Raw genomic sequence first — 20,200 nt, 5'->3', positions numbered from 1 at the left:
TATATAATAATGTTCTTTTTAAAGCTATAATATTGATGGATTATCTTGTTTTCATTTTTTTTAAAACCTGTTCCTCTCAAGCTGGCAAAACAAAACAAAAGCCAAAGAAGTTCCTTACAGTTCAGCAACTTGGAGCTCCATTCATAACAAAAGTTTTAAAACTTTTAGAATGCAATTTACGTTTGTAATAATTGACTGACTAATCTGTATTTTTATACGCCAAATGTGACAATTTAAAAGCTAAGCCCAGTTATACACAATGCATTTTATGTTCCAAAGGGAACAAAGTGACATTTGATTTCTAAAGCGTGCTTTAAAAAAAGCATATTTTTCCCTTTTCTCCCAAAATTTCTGCCCCTGAAAGAAGACCCAGGAATGGGAGGCTTGGGAGTTGGGAAGAAGCTGGTGGCAAAAATAAAAGAGCAAGGAAGACAAAGAACGAGGAAGAATTTCAAGGAATGGATTCAACAGAAAATGTTGGCCCTATCTCCTGGCTCAAAGATGCTTCCAAAAGACAGCGAAAATTGGCTGAGGAGCTCAAAAAACCTGGAGTCAGAGTCTACTCTGAGGAGGACTTCGCTGGGGAGACAACCGCTATTAATTATAATGGCTAGGAATAAATAAATAAAATGTCCGGTAGCACCAGAGACCAACTAAGGAAGTGCATGCACACGAAAGCTTGTACCCAGAACAAACTTAGTTGGTCTCTAAGGTGCTACTGGACAATTTTTTTATTTACTTTGACTGCCTCAGACCAACGTGGCTTCCTACCTGAATCTAGAATAATGGCTAGGAATTTGCCTTTAAAAAGAGAAGAAGAAATGGGATTCTCAGGAAGTTGAATTCTGCACATAGGGAGGCCCCATTTACATCCCTTCCACCAAGGGCCAGATTTAGGTTTGATGAGGCCCTCAGCTCCCGAAGGTAATGGGGCCCTTGATATGTCCAGCTGTCCTTTGTCAACAACAAACTGTCACTGTTTTTTGTGTGTTGAATATATGCTATATGGTCACTGATGGACCTGATAGGTATCTCAAGCCATTTGCGCATGCTGCCCTGCAACTAGTTCACGCAGAATGTAGGCACCCTATATATAGAAAGGAGCAAAGCAGGGATATTTGAGGGAGCAGGCGGGGCCCATGACTTGCATCATAAGAACCTACACAACACAACACACTGCATGTAGGTTTTATTTTATTTGTTTTTTATCTTATATTTTGGAAATGTACACCCAGTTTTTCCCCCTTTACGTTTTTTGGGCCCCCCAAGAGAGCGGGGCCCTAAGTTAGAGCTTGTTTAGCTTGTACGTAAATCCAGCCCTGCTTCCACCCCTCTGGCTCCCCTTCTCTTAGGGAAACCTGCTGGAGGCGGATTGGGTCTGCTCAGCAATACTTGTGAGTTGGGCTCTCCAAGGGTCCTGATTTCTCTTAGGGAAACCTGCTGCTGTTTAGGGAGGAGGATGAGCCGATGCTTCTCCCAAGTGATGGGGTGTGTGTGTGTGACTGTGTGGGAGCATCTTGTTGCCTCTCCACGCCCCCCCTCCATGGTTCCATGACCAGCTTCCCCCTTTGGACAGCTAGTAGGGGCTGCTGGAGAGTGGTGAGGAGGAGTAAAGGGGGAGCAGAACGGAGTGCAAGGAACCTTGGTTTTTTAAGAATACAGTGGTACCTCTGGATGCAAACGGGATCCGTTCCAGAGCCCTGTTTGCAACATGAGCAGAACGCAACCTGCGTCTGTGCATGTGCGAGTTGTGATTCACCACTTCTGCGCATGCGCGTGACGCCATTTTGAGCATCTGCGCATGCGTGAGCGACAAAACACAGAAGTAACCCATTCCGCTACTTCTGGGTCGCCGCAGGATGTATCCCAAAAGAACATAACCTGAACCGAATGTAACAAGAGGTATGACTGTGATAGGAATGTTATTATTTGTACCCCACCCATCTGTGCCCCAGCCACTCTGAGCAACCTCCAACATATATAAAACCATAATAAAGCGTCTAATCTTGCCTCTTTCTAAAATGCATTTATTGGTATGCGTTTTTCTTTTTGTAAATCTGTAAAGAATAAAAATAAAATCAGGACGAAGCACCGCCTCAGGATGTGTGTGCGCTGTGTCCCGTGGGTGAAATGGCTCTTGCCATTCTTCTGGTAGGAAATGCTCTGCGGAGGAGGGAGACGGAAAAGGAGGGCTATTTGTGGGGGGGGGAATGCCCCTATTTCCCCGTGAGGGAGGTTGGAGGGTGTGCTCTCTCTCACCTGCGAAGGCCCGAGAGATGTGGTTCTTCTTCCACTCCCATGGCTGGTCATACTCGTCGGCCGGCCTCTCGTCGTCCTGGGGCAGCCGGCTCTCTCGGGGCTTGCTGGGGGGCCTGCCCTCCGGGTCAGCCTCGGGCTCCTTCTCCTCATAGGGGGTGTCGTACAGCTGCAGCCCAATCCGGGATTTCTTCACCCTTTGCTCATCCCGGTCGCTTTTCCGCTGGAAATCTGGAAGCCGAGACGCACAGGATTCAACGAGAATGGAAACAACCACAATAAAATGGCAGTCAGCCAAGTCCTGCTCAGAGTAGATCCATTGAGATGCATGGTTGACATGACTAATGTGGGTCCATTCACTTCAATGGGTTTACTCTGAGTAGAACTTCGTTGCCTACAACCCAATAATAGCAAGACGGGACAAAAGATTCCTGCATTGCTTCAGGGGTTGGACTAGATGACCCTCGTGGTCCCTTTCAAGTCCACTATTCTATATTTCCAACTGCATCATGCTCAGAGTAGACCCACTGAAATGAATGCACATGACCAACATGGGTCCATTGATTTTTGATCAAGGTGCACACAGCCCTAAAACTGTTCCACGCAACTACATTTATTTTTGATCCCAGCTAAACAAGCCAATAATGTAATTTGAGGGAGGGGTATTTCCCCCCCCCCCCTATTCTCACCTCCCTCGCCAGCCATGTCCATCCTCACATGGTGGATGGACTCCTCTGCAAGAAGTTGCCAGCTTTTTAAATTCTCTTTTCAAATAGGATGATGATGATGATATTCCTCTTGCTCCTGAGCTTTCTGTTTCTGTAACCCCCTCACTATCTCAAGGTTCTTTCCAATGAGGACTAGGAACTTGCATTGGCCAGCTGGGCAATGGAGGTCACATCCCCCACTCCTACACAAGAGCAGCAAGTACATCAACCTGCTTAAGGCAGATCCTGTCCCAGCCCCATGCTTTCCAAACCAAGTACCATGAACCACATCCTCCACGGCTGGCTATGGGTGGTCTTCTCCCCCTCGCATTAACAGTACAACACTCTGCATGTCTGCTCAGGAACAACTAGGCATCATGGATGGCCTGGATGCAGAGGAATGGCGGGAGGAACCAGCTGGGGACACCCCAAGGGAAGACTGCTCAGAGCACAGGGACTGGTGGTGGCACAATGATGGGTGGTCAGAGGGAGAAAACTTGGAAGAGGAGGTGGTGGAAGCTGAAGAGGCAACAGGCCTTAGTGAGCGGGGAGAATCGGTGGCAGAGAGCAGTCCAGAATCAGAGGCAGAAGCTGAAGCAGGAGAGGCCAGGAGGCAGAGGTGAGTCCGGCTGCTGAAGAAATCAGGGGGTCTTCTGCTGTATCCAGCTTCCCCTCCCCCCTCATCTCCCAGAACATGAAGACATATGAAGAGGGCAGAGCAATGAGAGACAAGATGACGGAGTCTTAGGCTGCTGGGGAAGGAGGACACTTAAAGAGTGGTAGGGAGATGGGGAGTCCTCGCAACTGCTTCATTGGGGCAAGACCTACTGGGACTGAACTTAGGGTTGCCATATTTCAAAAAGTAAAAACCAGGGCACCCCAAAAGTTGCTGAGTTTTAGGTTGTTGTTTTTTTTACAAAAAACCATGGTTTTTGAAATCTCAGTAAAGTCTGGACATATGGCAGCCCTACTGAACTGTTTTGTTTCTTTGAATGAAGAGTTGACTTCTCTGGCATTGGGTACTTTGTTGTTTTATTGCTGACCCAGGCCTGCCTCCAGCTCCTGACACCAGGGCTGGCAGGTCAGGAGCATTGCGGAACCTAACTTGAGGCCTAGGGGTGGCCTGGGGTGGTATAATGGGGCAGTTCCTGGTGACGCTTCCTCTGCACTTCTTCTGCCCTGGAGCCCTGGAGACAGAGGTAAATTGGGAGAGAGGAGGAGGGCAGACACCTCCCACACTTTCCCCAGAGAGTCTAATTCGGAGCCATCTCCCAGACCCTGAGATTCCACGTGAGGCAGGCCCCACACCATAAGTGTGCACTCTCATAACCTTCTTGTCAGGAGCAGGCCAGCAGGAAATCACACTGTGCAAGCGGGAGCTAACACTTTATTAGCAGGATCTGCACAGGAGTGTCAGCAACTAATCCCCAGCAGGTCTTGCCCCCATGAAGCAGTTGCAGAGATGACAGCCCCCACAGCTGCCTAAGTCCCCTTCTCTCCAGGGCTTTCCCCAAGCTATTGAAAGTGGCCCCCGCCTGCCGCCTGCCACTGCTCCCCCCTGTTTATGTCTCTCCTGGTTCTGGGAGTTGGTGGGGAGAGGAGCTTGTCCCAGCAGAATGGAGACTGTGCAACAGCCAGACTCACCTCTGCTACTTGGCCTCTCTGTGCCAAAGACTCTCTCTGCTGACTGAGCCCTGTGACCTCTTCAGTTTCTGACACCTCCTGGGGTTTTCTCCCTCTGACCACTCATCATCATCCCACCACCAGTCCCTGGGCTCTGGGGGTTCCCCAGCTGGTTTCTCCCACTACTCCTGTGTCCAACTAGTCGATGGCACTTCTCCTCCAGTTCTTTTTCTTCCTCTGCACTCCCTCCCACCACTAAGCCCTTGAGATGGAGGAGAAGGGGGGGGGTGGCAGGTGCCCCAGATAGTCTGCAGCCGGGCTGAAGCTTGCAAGCTCCTCGCACGACCACCATGCACATCACCATCATCTTAAAGGTGCTCTTGTTCACCTGGAAATTAAACCCTCCCTCTGCAAACCTGGAGACATCAGTCAGCCCTGAAGCTCTGGCAGCCCTGGGAATGACTCCCACTGGTTCCACTGGGGCTTCCTTCCGGGAAAGGGGGCCCAGCACTGCAGCGTAAATGACTCACCAACAACCACCTTCTGAGCATCGTAAGGTTCCATGTAGCCGTTGTTCTCAGACTCGGCCTCCTCCTCCTCCTCCTCTTTTGGCTCCCGGTGGGCGTCAAAGGGATCAGAGTATTCACTCTCCCCAGGGGCCTACGGAGAAGGAAACATGGATGGCACAGACCACCTGGTTTCTTAGACCAAAGGTTCCCAACCTTTCTTTGGTCTTGTAACCTCCTCACCAAAAGAAAGTTTGCAAAATGCTGCTGACGTGGGAGGTGGCATAGGAGGCCACTTCACAGGCACTGGCCAATCAGTGCAACCCCCTCTTCAACCCAAGGGGCAACCTCCGGTGCGAGGGAAGGTCCAGGTGCAAAAAGTGGGGGGAGGAACAAATGTAAATCTTGCTTTTGTACCATAGGCTGGTTTCTACACACACCTCAAGCTTCTGCAGCTCTGGAGGGCTGGTCTCGAACCAACAGATTCAGAAGAGTGACTAGTGGGGTGCCACAGGGTTCTGTCTTGGGCCCGGTCTTATTCAACATCTTTATCAACGACTTGGATGATGGACTCAAGGGCATCCTGATCAGATTTGCAGATGACACCAAACTGGGAGGGGTGGCTAACACCCCAGAGGACAGGATCACACTTCAAAACGACCTTGACAGATTAGAGAACTGGGCCAAAACAAACAAGATGAACTTTAACAGGGAGAAATGTAAAGTATTGCACTTGGGCAAAAAAAATGAGAGGCACAAATACAAGATGGGGGACACCTGGCTTGAGAGCAGTACATGTGAAAAGGATCTAGGAGTCTTGGTTGACCACAAACTTGACATGAGCCAACAGTGTGACGCGGCAGCTAAAAAAGCCAATGCAATTCTGGGCCTCATCAATAGGAGTATAGCATCTAGATCAAGGGAAGTAATAGTGGCACTGTATTCTGCTCTGGTCAGACCTCACCTGGAGTACTGTGTCCAGTTCTGGGCACCACAGTTCAAGAAGGACACTGACAAACTGGAACGTGTCCAGAGGAGGGCAACCAAAATGGTCAAAGGCCTGGAAACGATGCCTTATGAGGAACGGCTAAGGGAGCTGGGCATGTTTAGCCTGGAGAAGAGGAGGTTAAGGGGGGATATGATAGCCATGTTCAAATATATAAAAGGATGTCACATAGAGGAGGGAGAAAGGTTGTTTTCTGCTGCTCCAGAGAAGCGGACACGGAGCAATGGATCCAAACTACAAGAAAGAAGATTCCACCTAAACATTAGGAAGAACTTCCTGACAGTAAGAGCTGTTCGACAGTGGAATTTGCTGCCAAGGAGTGTGGTGGAGTCTCCTTCTTTGGAGGTCTTTAAGCAGAGGCTTGACAACCATATGTCAGGAGTGCTCTGATGGTGTTTCCTGCTTGGCAGGGGGTTGGACTCGATGGCCCTTGTGGTCTCTTCCAACTCTATGATTCTATGATTCTATGACATCACAAGAAAGGAATTTCTGAGCCATTTGGAAAGGAATTTCTGAGCCATTTGGTTAGTGGGTTCCTTTGCGGGTTGGGGGGGATGCTAAGGGTGCCCGCCAAGTCCCATGGTCACAGGCTTCATCCGCCTGTGATTTTTGAAAGGGTCCCCGCTTCGCCGTAGCGGAAAAGACCAGTTTCGCATGGAGCTAGTCCCTCCAGATTAGAGGGAGTCCGCCATTACCAATGGCGCCACCCCGGAAGTCTCCCACTGGAGGCTTCTAAGCAGGGGTGGGGGCCCAGGGATTCTTCAGCTAGGATTCCTGCATTCCAACTCTACACTTCTATAAGTGTAAGTTTATAAAATTAGGCATGGCATGGAAAAAGTGGATAAATAAACGTTTCTATTTATTATTTACTGAATTTATATACTGGGCGGTTCTGTGTCTCTCATAACACGAGAACTCCTGGACATCCAACGAAACTGCATGGAGGAAGATTCAGGACAGACAACAGGAAGGACATCTTCACGCAGCACCGTTAATCTATGGAACTCACTCCCACAGGAGGCAGCGGTGGCCATGATCTTCGGTGCCTTTGAAAAAGAACTGGATAAATTCATGGCAGACAGGGCCGTCGCCAAGTGCTCTTGCACCCGGGTCCTGCTTGCGGGCTTCCCAAAGCCATCTAGTCGGCCACTGCAAGGACAGGAGCCCTTCCTGTGTTATGCTGTTGGTGGCGAGTGGTTTGCCCTACAGCCACGCTTGTGGCAAACATGGCATTGGGCAGGATCTCCCCACAGTTACTGGGGACAGTGGCGGTTGTGCTCAGCTCCCGTTTGCGCATTGGTCACTGTGAGAACGGAATGCTGCCACCCAATGGGCCTGATCCAGCACGGCTCTTCTCATGCCCTTGAGTGCAGCCAGTTTGGCTTTATAGATGAATAACAGGGTTGCTCCTTCTCCTTCTCCTTCTCCTTCCCCCTGGAGGGCTCCCCCCCTCTCTCCCCCTCCTGCAACGATGATGCACTCTTCTCCTTTTGTCCTAATTGCTGTTGTCCCCACCACTGCATTAGATGCGCTCAAACAGCCCGCAGAGAGGTAATGTTTTGAGAAGCAGCAGGGAAGCAAATGAGACAGGCGTATGGAAATAAGCTCTCAGCCTCTCCTCAAAGCAATTACCCTGTTCCTACCCTTTCGTGCGTGCCAATTGAGTGGCGCAGAAAGGTGCTCGACTGACGGGAGAATGGTGGGGAGGGGAGAAGGGAAACATCCCCTCCATGCCTGCCACAGAGCATGATGTGCAATGTTTGGACTGCAAAATGACAGGGGTTATCCTTTGCCACTCACTTCTCCCTGTGAGAGCCCCGGAGCAAACATAGGAACATTAGATCCTGCCTGATACTGAGTCAGACCATTGGTCTGTCTTGCTCAGTCTCGTCTACGCTCACCGGCAGCGACTCTCCAGGGATTCAGGCAGGGACATTCCCCGTTTGGAGATTGGGGGGGGGGGTTGATGCATGGGGGTTGATGGGGGGGAATGTGTGCAAAACACAAGCTGTGCCACTGAGCTTTGGCATTTCCCAAAGCGATATTCAAGGGGCAAGACACGTTTGGCAGGCAGGCAGGCAAGGTGTTCAAAGATTTGGTCCCGCACTGACCTTAAGGAGATTTGCCAGGAATCGTCATCGTCCGATGATTGTCAAATGATTTAGTTATTGTTTAGGTCACCATGGCATAAATAAAACAATATTCTGAAGGAGACCTTTAGTTTTAGACAATGCACACCCCAGTCACAACAGACAGCATCTGGGAAGAGGACCACCATCCCATGGGAGTGGGAAAGTGTGACGTGTGCCTTCTAAAAGAACCTAAGAATAGCCTTTCCATTTCAGAAGCATACCAGAATCTGAGCTTTCAGGGCCCAAACCAGAGTCTGGTGATGTCACACCCATAACGAACGAATGCACACCCATAATGGCCTCTTCCTTTTGAGCCCAGCCCAGCTATTTTTTCTTCCTCTGCGTGCCCTCCAACCACTAAGCCTTGGAGACGGAGGTTAATTGGGCGAGGAGAGGAGCAGGGAGGGGGAGGGGACGCCCCCGAGGGTCTATGAAATAAGCTGCAGCATCATGCAGTCTTCTTGATACCTTTTAAAAAAAGCATTCTCGTCCACCTGGAAATTCAGGCCCTGCACCTGCTGCTAGGAGTGGGCTTGTCAACCTGGTAACCCTCCCTAGGGAGATAAGAGGAGCCTGTCTAGGGCAGCACCTCATTTCTGCCAGTGGCCTTTGAGAAACTCATAAGCAAAGCATGAGTGTCAAGTAGGGACATAGAAAGACAAGAGCCTGCTGGGTTAGGGCAATGGCCCATCTGGGGCCAGCCAGAGTCCTCATGCAGGAACGAAGCGTGAGAGCAACGCTCTCCCCTCCTGCAGTTTCCAGCCACTGGGATTCAGAACTGTTGCTGCTTCTGACTGCAGAGGGAGAGCTCAGTCACTATGGCCAGTAGCTGCTGATCCCCTTCTCCCACCCCCAGCCCCTCCCACTCATGGTCTCCATCCACTGGTCTTGAGAGATGTATGTGACCTCTGACATTAGAGGTAAGAAGAAGAAGAAGAAGAAGAAGAAGAAGAAGAAGAAGAAGAAGAAGAAGAAGAAGAAGAAGAGGAGGAGTTTGGATTTGATATCCCGCTTTATCACTACCTGAAGGAGTCTCCAAGCGGCTAACATTCTCCTTTCCCTTCCTCCCCCACAACAAACACTCTGTGGGGTGAGTGGGGCTGAGAGACTTCAGAGAAGTGTGACTAGCCCAAGGTCACCCAGCAGCTGCAGGTGGAGGAGCGGAGACGCAAACCCGGTTCACCAGATTACGAGACTACCGCTCTTAACCACTATACCACACTGGTAAAAAGGTAAAGGTAAAAGACTCCTGGACAGTTAAGTCCAGTCAAAGGCGACTCTGGGGTTGCGGCGCTCATCTCGCTTCAGGCCAAGGGAGCTGCCATTTGTCCACAGACAGCTTTCTGGGTCATGTGGCCAGCATGACCAAACCACGTCTGGCGCACGGAGGACCGCAACGAGTGCCAGAGAGCATGGAAACGCCGTTTACCTTCCCACCGCAGTGGTACCTATTTATCTCCTTGCACTGGCGTGCTTTTAAACTGCTATGTTGGCAGGAGCTGGGGCAGAGCAAGGAGAGCTCACCCCATCGCAGGGATTCGAACCGCCCACCTTCCGATCAGCAAGCCCATGAGCCTCAGTGGTTTAGACCACAGCGTCATCCGCGTCCTGGCACTAGAGGTACTACCTGTCCATCACTCGCTTTCTCCTCCAAGAATTTGTCTTAAGCCCCTTTCAAAGCCATCCAGGCTGGTGGCCGTATATCTTGCGGAAGAGAATCCTACCGTCTGTCTGTGCACTGGGTAAAGAAGTCATTTTGCCCTGAAACTTCACTGCATGACCCCGCTGGGTGCTAGTAGGATAAGAAAGGGAGAGAAATGCCTCTTTATTCACCTTCATGATGCCCTGAATGATTTTACCTGCCTCTTTCGGCCCCTCCTTCCTCACCTCTTTTCCAAACCGAAAAGGCCCCAGTGTTGCCCCCTCTTCTCACTGGGGAGTCACTCCCCCCCCCCAAATCATTCTGGCCGCCCTTTTCTGAACCTTTTCCAGCTCTGCAATCTCTTTTTTGAGGAGCAAATGCCAGAACTGAAGACACAGTATTCCAAATGCAGCAGCGCCACAGATTTGTATTAAGGGAATTACGATATTGGCAGTTTTATTTTCGATCCCTTTCCTAAGGAGCGAGGCATCCGACATCCCTGGATTTGTAAGGACTTAACCTTCCTGTCTCTGCTGTAGATTTTGCTCCCTCCTTTCCCCCAAAATGTATTGGGCTCTTTTATTTTCTTTTTCTTACTGTCCACATTTCATCTTATATAATGTTTGCTTTTGGGGCTGCCGGATTATGTGAATTGCCTTTGTGTTAAAATTATTTACAAATAGAAAAGACAATAAAAAGAAGTTTTAGAAAACAAACACTGCTGCCAGGTTCATTGGAGCGCCTTTTAAAAACTGATCAATAGATTTTGAACCAGTTAAATTAATCAGCTAAACGCTGCAGTCCTTGCTACACCACAGCTTCTAAAATAGGAGCTGCCATTGCCATAGGGAGAAGAGTAGATCACAGCCTAAAGGTGCTAGATTGATTTTCTTCCTTAGAGGGCTGGAAAAGTAAGGTCTTGTGGCACTTACCCAACTTCCTGTCTCGGGGGGGGGGGGGGAGAGAAACAGGTTCAGCAGGCTTTTGTGTTGTTGTTTCCCAAAACCTGCACAACCTGTTTCCCCCAAAGAATACTGGAACTGTGGTTTGTCAAGGGTGCTGGGAACCGCAGCTCTCGGAGGGGTAAACTACAGTTCCCAGGATCCACATGTGGTGTGGATGCAGACCAGGTATGGAGACTCTCCAGATGTTGGCAGACTGAGCCCCAATTCCCATCAGCCCCAACACACCTGGAAGGAAGAAGTCAGACATCTGGAAGGCCACAAGTTTCCCCATCCCTGCTCTAGAGTAAGAATTCGCAGAATACTCCATGCCTCTTTAGAAAAGGTGAAAGGCTGCGTGGACAGAGAAGGCCTTGCAAACTCACTCCTCTCTCTTTTGGACTCGAATCGCCAGGTCAGGAGCATCCAGGACCCTGAGATTTCAGGGCCAAAACCTGGGACTCTGGGGAGACTGCTGGTGGCGTCATGGGGGAAGGTCTACACACACTTTGCAAGCCTCTCCTCCTCTGGAGCCCAGCCCAGTTCTTTTCCTGTGCTCCCTCCCACTACTAAGCTCCAGAGACGGAGGCTCATTATGACTCCTCCTACCCCCACAAGAGAGTTCCCCCCACCAGAGAGCTTTCCAAACTTTTCATGTTGGTCACACACTTTTGAGATGTGCATCATTTCACGACACAGTAATTCCGTTTTACTAGCAAACTGGAGGTTAAACCTACCCCTTTCTAGCCCCAGGAGGAGTGCAGGGAGCGTTTGTGCAACACACCTAACACACTGCAGCCAACACACTAAGGTGTTGTGACACACAGTTTGGAAAGCTCAGGTCTATGCAATAATTTGCAGCCAGTTCCTATTGGGCTGAAGCTTGCAAACTGCACATACATCCTTCTTGATGATGATAACAATGATAATCTCAATCATGTGGAGATTCAGACCACCACTATCTGGAGGGGGCCAGGCAAAACTGGAGCCTCCAGGTCAGTCCTGAAGGTCTAGCCGCCCCTCTCCCCACCCCAGCTCACGATGTGCTTGCCTGCCTTTGCTAACAATAATGGGTTCAATGCCATTTATATGCATTATCACCAATGAAGGAACTGTTGTGAGTGAAGGGCCCAAGGCCCCCACTGACATTTTAATTAAAAGTGGAGGGCAGGGCCAGTAATGTTCCTTGCAAGTTAAGAAGGCCGGTGTTTGAGAAGGTGATCAAAGCGGGCGCCAATCCTGGCCCAACTGCGGTGGCTGCCAATTAGTTTCCGGGCCCAATTTGAAGTGCTGATTTGAATCTCAAGGACCACCTCTCCCGATATGAACTGACCCTGCCATCATCCTCTGAGGCCCTTTTCCATGTGCCTCCTCCACAAATTGTCTGGAGAGAACAGGGCCTTTTCCACAATGGCTCCCCATTTGTGGAATGATCTCCCAAAGGAGGTTCGCCTTTGGCTGATTGACAACAAATGCCCTTTTGAATGTGATGTGGAAGGGGGAATTATTGGTTTGTTTTGGTTCATATTTTCCTTATATACTTTGTGTTTTTCATATTGTAATTTTATGTTGTGGACCACCCTGAGATCTGTGGGAGGCACGTTTGCAATCCGCAGCGCCGCGTCTGCGCACCCAAGGGTCGTGATTCAGCGCTTCTGTGCATAGCACGATTTAGTACTTCTGTGCATGTGTGAGCACCAAAACCTGGAAGTAACCTGTTCTGGTACTTCCAGGTTCAGCGCGGTGCGCAACCCGAAAACGCACAACCTTTAGTGTCTGTAACCCGAGGTATGACTGTATAGGACTGTATACACATTTTTAAAATAACGATAATAATTTGCTTGTGTGCTTCCTCCTCATGGAATCATAGACATATAGAACTGGAAAATGCCCCGAGAGTCCTCTACTCCAACCCCCACAAGGCAGGAATGTCAACGGAAGCATCCATGACCAATGGCCACCCAACCGCTGCCTGAAAACCTCCAACAAAGGAGAGTCCACCACCTCCGAAGGTTGTCTGTTCCACTGTCAGGCGGCTGCCACCATCAGGAAGTCCTTCTGAATGGTCGCTCAGAATCTCCTTTCCTGTCCTTTGAATCTCTTAGTTCGGGCCCCAGCCTCTGGAGCAGCAGAAAATAAGCTTGCTCCATCTTCCTGTGACAGCCCTTTAGATGGGTCTACTCTGAGTCAAATTTAATTAGCTGCAGACAGTGAGGCTAATGAGGACACAAAGTCCACAGGGGAAAGGTACAAAGAGGAGCCTGTGATCTTCTTCCTAGGGTGCAAAGTTATTTGTCAAACACCTGCCTCTGCCTATCTGAGAGATATAAGGAGGGGTGAAGGAAATCCCTCCAGGGCAATTAACACCTCCTGTGAATCACTGCTGTTCAAAAAGAGAAAGGAAGAAAAAACCCACAGCAGCTTAGCTGAAAATGTTCACTTGGCAGAAAAGAGAGAGAGAAACCAGAACTTTGCTTTAATTGTCTATTTCCCCTGCCTCACACATTGCCATGCACACAGCTCTCCTGGGATTACTGGACGTGGTCAAGAGACTTCACCAGGGAAAAGGGCACTTCGTTGCATTTCTGGCAAGGAAGCTCATTGCATGCCTGCAGCACCAGCAGAGTTCTGGAAGGATCTCACACAGAGCCAGCTGGGAGGAGTGGCTAGAGAGCTGGACAGGCTGGGAGAGACCTGGGTTCAAATCCCCTAACTTGGTCATATGGCCGACTTTGGGCCACAGTCACCGTCTCCCAGTCTAGGGTTGTCATGAGGATAGAATGAGGAAGAGAGCCATTCCCGCCATCTTAAGCTCCTTGGAGGGAGGAGAGAGGGACACAAATGTGACAAATAACAAAATAAATAATATATATGGATCTGAATGACTGATATGATAAAATCTGGCATCTAGCCTTGCTGAGGGAACTCTCTCATCAGCCGCATGTGACAAGGGGGAAACAGAAAGAGACCATTTGTGGCCATTCAGTCTCCATTCATTCATTCATTTATGAGAAAAGGCAAGTAAGAGGGGACTTGATAGAAGTTTAGCCGTGGGGAAGAGAAAACTGAGAGGTGACATGCAAGCCATCTTCAAGTATCTGAACATGGGTCAGCAAACTAAGGCCCGGGGGCCAGATCTAGCCCAATTGCCTTCTGGGTCTGGCCCGCAGACGGTCCGGGAATCACCGTGTGGCTCGGCATGGATCTGATTCTGATCAGTCGGGTTGTGCCATTCCCCCACCCACCCCCACACCCCGTGGTGGTGCCTCTTCCCTCCCTCCTCCTGGATTATCCCTGCCCTGCCTAGAGGAGGAAGGGGGCTGGGCTTTGTTGGTGCCAGCCCCTCTCCAGAGCCCTTTTGCAAGCCACTCATCATCCCTCCTCTGCCACCATCCCTGCTGCTTGCAAGACACAGGAGCCATGGCTGGCTGAGCGCCCCTCTCGAGCCCCCACCATATAAAGCAGCCCCTCTCAGGAGCCCCTTCGCATGCCGCTCACTGTCCCTCGTTCATTCCCCCCCCCAAAAAAAATATAGTCCGGCCCCCCACAAGGTTTGAGGGACAGTGGACCGGCCCCCTGCTGAAAAAAATTGCCAACCCCTGGCATAGAAGATGGAACAATTTTTCTTCGGGGCGGGGGGGGGGGGAAACCATGGATTCAAATGACAAAGAAAGAGCTTCCAACTCAACATTAGGAAGAATTTCCTGCTGGTAAGAGCCATTTGACAGTTGACAGACACCGTCAGAAGGTAGTGGACTTTTCTTTGCTGGAGGTTTTAAAGCAGAGCTTAGATGACCATCTGTCCAAGATGACCCTTGGGGGGTCCCATCCCATTTCTCTTATTCTAAGAGGCATCATCTGGCAGCAGTAGTGTTTTTGGCTGCCCTTGAACCACAGTTAGGAAGATCTCCCAAGGAAATGGCATATTCCCTCCTGCTGAATCATTAGCAGAGCAAAGATATCTTTCCTATTCCAAAAAGTAAAAACCAAAAAGGAAAATGGCCCACCTATTTCTAGATAATGGCAGGATTTTTTATCACACACTTATGCCTCAACCTTGAATCAGCTGCAAACCTACAGAACTTTTTGTGGCTTCAAAGCCAAAAGGGATGCTAGGAATTGTAGCTTCCTGTGAAGGCCAAGAGCTTGCAGAGAACGCTTGAAGCAATGGCATAAACCAGCTTCCTATGCTCCTGTTTAAATCAACCCTGGGTTTAAAGCCATGAGGACTAGGATCTTACTTTCAGGGGAAGGGCCATCACTCAGTGGCACACTTTGCATGCAAAAGGTTCCAGACTGGCAGAAAGTGGTCTATTCAAGGTTCACATTTGCATCTGCTATAAACCGCAGGTCAGCACAGCACCTGGCAGAAGCAAGATTTGAACCCAGCTCCTCCTGATTTGCAGCTGCGATGCTACACCACCTTTTCAGTTCAAGCTTTCCTTGAGGACTAGAATCATAAACAAGTCACCAGCATAACAGCTCATCCTAAGATTGGCTGCCTCAGCTCTTGATGACCGGAGCATCTGCGTTGTTGACCTGCACGTCTAAATAACTTGCCGCAAATCAAATTTCACAGACATAACTTTTTCACATCTCCTAAAATACCTTTTTTGTTGTTTAAAAAATAAGTTGACTTGTACATGTATACAAGGATCCATCATTAATTTGCCCTGGGTCACCACTGCATATTTTATTGCCCAGTAGATTTTTACTGATGCTTTGCACACAGACAATCCAAGGATCCTGGAAAATATAGTTTTGCAGTGTTTGAAATTAGCCAGGCGCCAGGTGCATTTTGCACCTGGTTTTCAACCACTTCTGACCAAGTGAAGATGGCGCCTGACCCCTCCCCCATCTGGGGATCCCTGGATCGGGACTGTTTTCACACACTAGAACCCCATCCTGTAGAATTCTATCCATTATATTTTATTTGCACAATCGGAATGAATTTCAGGAACCAAAATGCTTTTTCTGTGCAGCCTGAGCAGGAGCAGCGAAGAGCATTGTGGTTCATTGTTGTCACTTGCTCCCCCCCCCCCCCCGCCCAGCTCAGAGGTGTGAAGCATATTCCTGCGTTATGAATGGTCCGTGTCACCATTAAGAAAAAGAGGTTGGAATAGGCCAATAGATATGTGAACTGGATAAAGTGAGTTTTCTTCTCAAAGCTCTTATCCTAGCTCAAGGTTGTCATCTGCACTAGCCAGATGTTTAACTGAGAATCAATCACAGTCAGTCCATCATTTGAAAAATAAGATTTTAGAGTTGTCTTGCCCCCAAATGGCAACTAGACGTTCAATTTCCTTACTGAAACCTAGCTTATATATCTGAGTTTTTTTACACTGGTTAAGGGTGCTGGGAATTGTAGCTTGGGGTAAACTACAGTTCCCAGGTTTTTATTGGGGGGGTTTTATGGGTTTTTTTTATTGACCACCACCTTGGGGAACTGCAAGGAAGGCGGTATAAAAATGCTTCAATACATGAAAGAGTTAAGTGCCAATCATCAAATGCCTGGGAACCAAGTAAGATTACTTGTCTGTGTTTGAATGAATGCTTCAAAGCCACCCTTTGAATTGGAAAAGTTAACTTTGTAGATTTCAGTCCACCCTTTGGCATTCCCATAAACACACCATTTCTTACACCCAATCAGATCCGTAGTTATGAGGACTAGAAACTTAGTATTTTGCGGGGTGGGGGAGGGGAGGGAGAGAGACTTGCAAAAATTAGGATGTGCAAGATTGCATTTAAGAACCGTGCTGCAAAATGGCACAGATCGGGGGGGGGGGGGGCGTTGCTTGCAAAAGGGGCCTTGTGTTTCACATACCTGATCTGGCTGGGGCGTCACATCCTCAGCCGCCAAGAGGGCTTTGCTCCTGTTCAGGTCAGAAGCTTCCACTTTGATGAGTCTGTGCTTGGGGGAGCCATACTTCCCTTCCACACTGATTCCTGCAGCAGCAGCAGCAACAGCAGCAACCCCTTTGTTTGGGGACCCTTCTGAGTCCGGATCCGGTTTCCCGTTGCCATCTTCGTAGGGATCCTCAAAATCCAAGCTCTTCTGAGCTCGGTAGGCTTTCAAGATCTCACTTTCGGTGTAATCTGGTTTGGGGGGCTGTGGGGGAGACCTCCTGCTCCCAAAACTCAAGTAATCCTTAAACCACTTGGCCATTTGTCCCCCTTGCCCAACGACAAAGCCGCTGATCCCTCTTGGCAGAAGACGCCAAGCCTGGAAGGAGAAAGGAGTCTCAAACGGCACCCAGCTAATCCTTCATGGGTCAACGTGATTCATAATCCAAATCAGGAGTCGTCCGCCTTGTCTGCACCTGCCTTTAAGAGATGGGAGAGGAAAAGAGCAGCAATTCTGGTGTTATTACAATCTGAAATATGCCCAGTTGAAAAAGACATTCTGGCTTTCTGTAATCCTGTGTTCTCTGTAATCCGAGCGTGTCTGATGGTGTTGTGAGGGCGGGGAGGGGGGGGGGCTGAAAGCAACCTCAACCCACATGCCATCAGCTCAGGGAGGAATTACTCCTGTCCTGGGGGGAAATAAGATATCTGGAGCATAACTGAGGTTAGTGGCTTAAGAGGCTGACCTACAAATCAGGAGACTGTGTGTTCATTGCAGATTTGGGCAGGTCATTATCTCACCACCTCCCCCACTCCTAAATATGACCTACCTCACTGGGTTGCTGTGGGGATATGACTGACATAAATCACTCTGGACAACCTGGGGGGGGTGCTCCAAAATGTGGCCCAGGTGCCAGACCTCATCTCTGCCCAGGTCTGGCCTGCCTTAAGCAAACTCTCAACCTCCGGCTTGGAAATATGAGGACCATCAGACCTGCTGCATGTTGTTGCAAGGATCACCAAAATAAATACACAGAACCTGATGCATGCAAATCACTCTGAACTAGAAGTTTTGCGATCCACTATCCATTTCAAGCCAAGGTTTCTTGCACAGGAAAATGATTCTGATGGATCTCACCTCTGGGCTTTTAGTTATCAGTGCCCAAATGGAGGCAGAGGAGACACACTAAATGGTTATTTAGTTGGGAAATTAATCACTAGGCACCCCCCCACACCCCCTCCCCAGAGACCCACATTCTCAAGCTGTGCAAAATATAAAGTTACATCTCTATGCTGCCTGTCTCAGCCAAAGTTTTTTTTCTCCTCTCCTCAAAAATGTCCAAAGAATGAGTTTTATATTTGGGGAAGGGGCTTTGAAGTGGGGGGGAGCGTTGAGATGCATTCGATTCTAACTGAAAATACTGTATATCAGACCAGCCACAACACACACACAAACCAACCTTCCAAACACCACAGTTCGTAATGGACACACCAGAAGAGAAACTCCAGTGAGCTCACTGGGGCTTACTCCTGAGTAAGCATGCAAGAGAACCAGGCTGGTAGCAAGCTTCCTAGAACTGAGGGCGGCTTACTTCAGAGTAGACCTGCTAGATTGATGAGCACCTCCATAGACAGTCTCGTTTGGGTCAAAAGGTAGCTCCCTCCCCCAAAGAGTCTTAGGATTATACTCAGAGTAGACCCGCACGTGCCATAATTTCAACGGGGAGACTCTGAGCAGGACCTTCTTCACGAGGCAGAATTCTAGACGCGTCTACTCAGAGGTAAGCCCAGTTGAACTCAGGGCTTTTACTCCCAAGTAAACTGTAGCCTTAATCAAAATTCCATTTTTTAAGCCCTAAAATGGGTTTAGGATACGAAGGTCTTACTAAGGTCGTTCTGACCTACTCAGAATCAAGTCCCACGGATTTCAATTGGGGTTTACTCCCAAGTAAGGATCTGTAGGATTGTAGCCTTAATTTTTAAGTATTTACTTTGTTCAGAATGAATGGGGGGAAAGAGAGGGAGAAATAAGACAATTTACCAGTTTCTTTTGATCCGAGGGGAAATTCAGCCAAAGGTGATTTTCTGGGGTGAAAACATATTTATAATTCGAAAATGAAAACAAACGCCGCACCATTTAGGAACTCGTCCAAAACCCCTTCCGGGACCAGCCAGTCCTATTCCTGCGGGTCCAGGCACCTCCTCCAAGTCCAGTCACACAAAGTTGAGGAGTTATTCTTATTATTTTAAAAATAAATTTGTAGAGGAGATCAAAACGACCGTCTCCTTTCCCCTTCTTTGTCCGGCTCTCCTAGTTTTATACCACCACCACCCCAAAATAAAATGCAAACAAAAACCTTCCTTTCCTGATTTATGTCCCCTGCTAGCAATATTCTTTGGGGGGGAGATAACACCGAGGGAGAAAAGGAAGACGGATCCAGCCCGCTCCTAATCCGGGCAGACCCTCCTGCTGCAAATCAAAAGCCACATTGTCCCACCACTCTGCGGAGAGGCGGGCCAAGGCACACGCCATCCCATAATTTTGCTACTCTGTGGCTGGTGGCGCTTCCATTGATCTGTTGCAAAGAGAGCCCAAAACAAAACACACAAAGCGAGAGAGAGAGAGAGAGAGAGAGCAGGGATCTTTCTTTGGAAAAGAAGAAAAGATGGGGAGGGAGGAGGGAGGAAGAAAAAGAAATTAAAAAATGCTCCTCAGCCAACCAAACCCCTTTGCAGGCTCCCGGCTCCCCCCACCCCCTTTTCCGAGGGAGATCTGCAAAAGATGGTCTGGAGAAGGAGAAACTTTCGGCTGAGCGAGCTGCTCTGGGGGGGGGGGGGCTGCTCAGGGGGTTGCAATATTTCGAGATGCCTTTTTTCTAAAGGGGAGGGGGGAGCCTTACTCCGCCGGGGATTATCCAGATGGGGGGGGGGTCCTCGGCTGGGGGTTATGCAGAGATGCTCTGCATCACCCTCAACCAGCCCTAAAATAACAAGAAGCCAAGACACACCCTGCATTTACCTTTTTCTTAGTAAACCTTCCTGCTGTGTGTGTGTGTGTGTGTGTGTGTGTGTGTGTGTGTGTGTGTCTAAATATAATGATGATGATGAAAACACACACACAAACTTCTTTTTCACTTTTTGGGTCTTGCTGCTTTGGGTTTATATTGGAAAATATCGCTAAAAAATGAAAGATCTGGGGATGATTCAGAGATATTTCCCGCTTGTTTGTGTGTTTAAATATATTGTTGTTGTTGTTGTTGTTGTTATTATTATTATTATTATTATTATTATTATTATTAATCGAACACACACACAAGTCCAGTCAAAGCTACCGGATGTAAACAGCAGCAGCTCAGATCTCAAAGCAGCAGAGAAAAAGGAATGAAAGGAAAAGAAGAAAAGAAAAGGAGGGATCTTTTCTCTTTCCTCCCATTTTTCTCTCTTTCTTGGGAAATTGCAGGCTTCAAAGGGGGGGGTAACAGGTTGCTGGTATTTTTTGGTGTGGTTTTTTTTTTTTTTTTTTGAGAAAACGCTTTGGAAAGG

At 48.8% G+C, this 20,200-nt stretch overlaps 1 protein-coding gene across 4 annotated transcripts in view; it reads right to left on the bottom strand.

Moving 5' to 3' along the window:
- SHD (Src homology 2 domain containing transforming protein D) overlaps positions 1–19,413 on the bottom strand; it is a 37,670-nt gene extending 18,257 nt beyond the window's left edge. The window contains exons 1-5 of one of the 4 annotated variants that reach the window (XM_077921754.1): positions 18,699–19,413; positions 16,638–17,137; positions 5,117–5,246; positions 2,260–2,487; positions 1,562–2,163 (exon numbers count right to left, since the gene is read on the bottom strand). In XM_077921754.1, coding sequence (XP_077777880.1) covers positions 1,577–2,163; positions 2,260–2,487; positions 5,117–5,246; positions 16,638–16,979 — 1,287 coding nt within the window. In that variant the 5' untranslated portion in view covers positions 16,980–17,137; positions 18,699–19,413 and the 3' untranslated portion in view covers positions 1,562–1,576. Of the gene's footprint in view, positions 1–1,561; positions 2,164–2,259; positions 2,488–5,116; positions 5,247–16,637; positions 17,138–18,698 lie in introns of those variants that run through there. The other 3 variants (XM_028713455.2, XM_028713453.2, XM_028713454.2) reach the window with 3 other exon arrangements.
- Positions 19,414–20,200: the final 787 nt, after the last annotated feature.

Source organism: Podarcis muralis, chromosome 18 (genome assembly GCF_964188315.1).
Source record: "Podarcis muralis chromosome 18, rPodMur119.hap1.1, whole genome shotgun sequence".
NCBI classification, from domain to species: Eukaryota; Metazoa; Chordata; class Lepidosauria; order Squamata; family Lacertidae; genus Podarcis; species Podarcis muralis.
The sequence above is the reverse complement of the archived record's forward strand: the minus strand, read 5'-3'. Positions and strand labels throughout refer to the sequence as shown.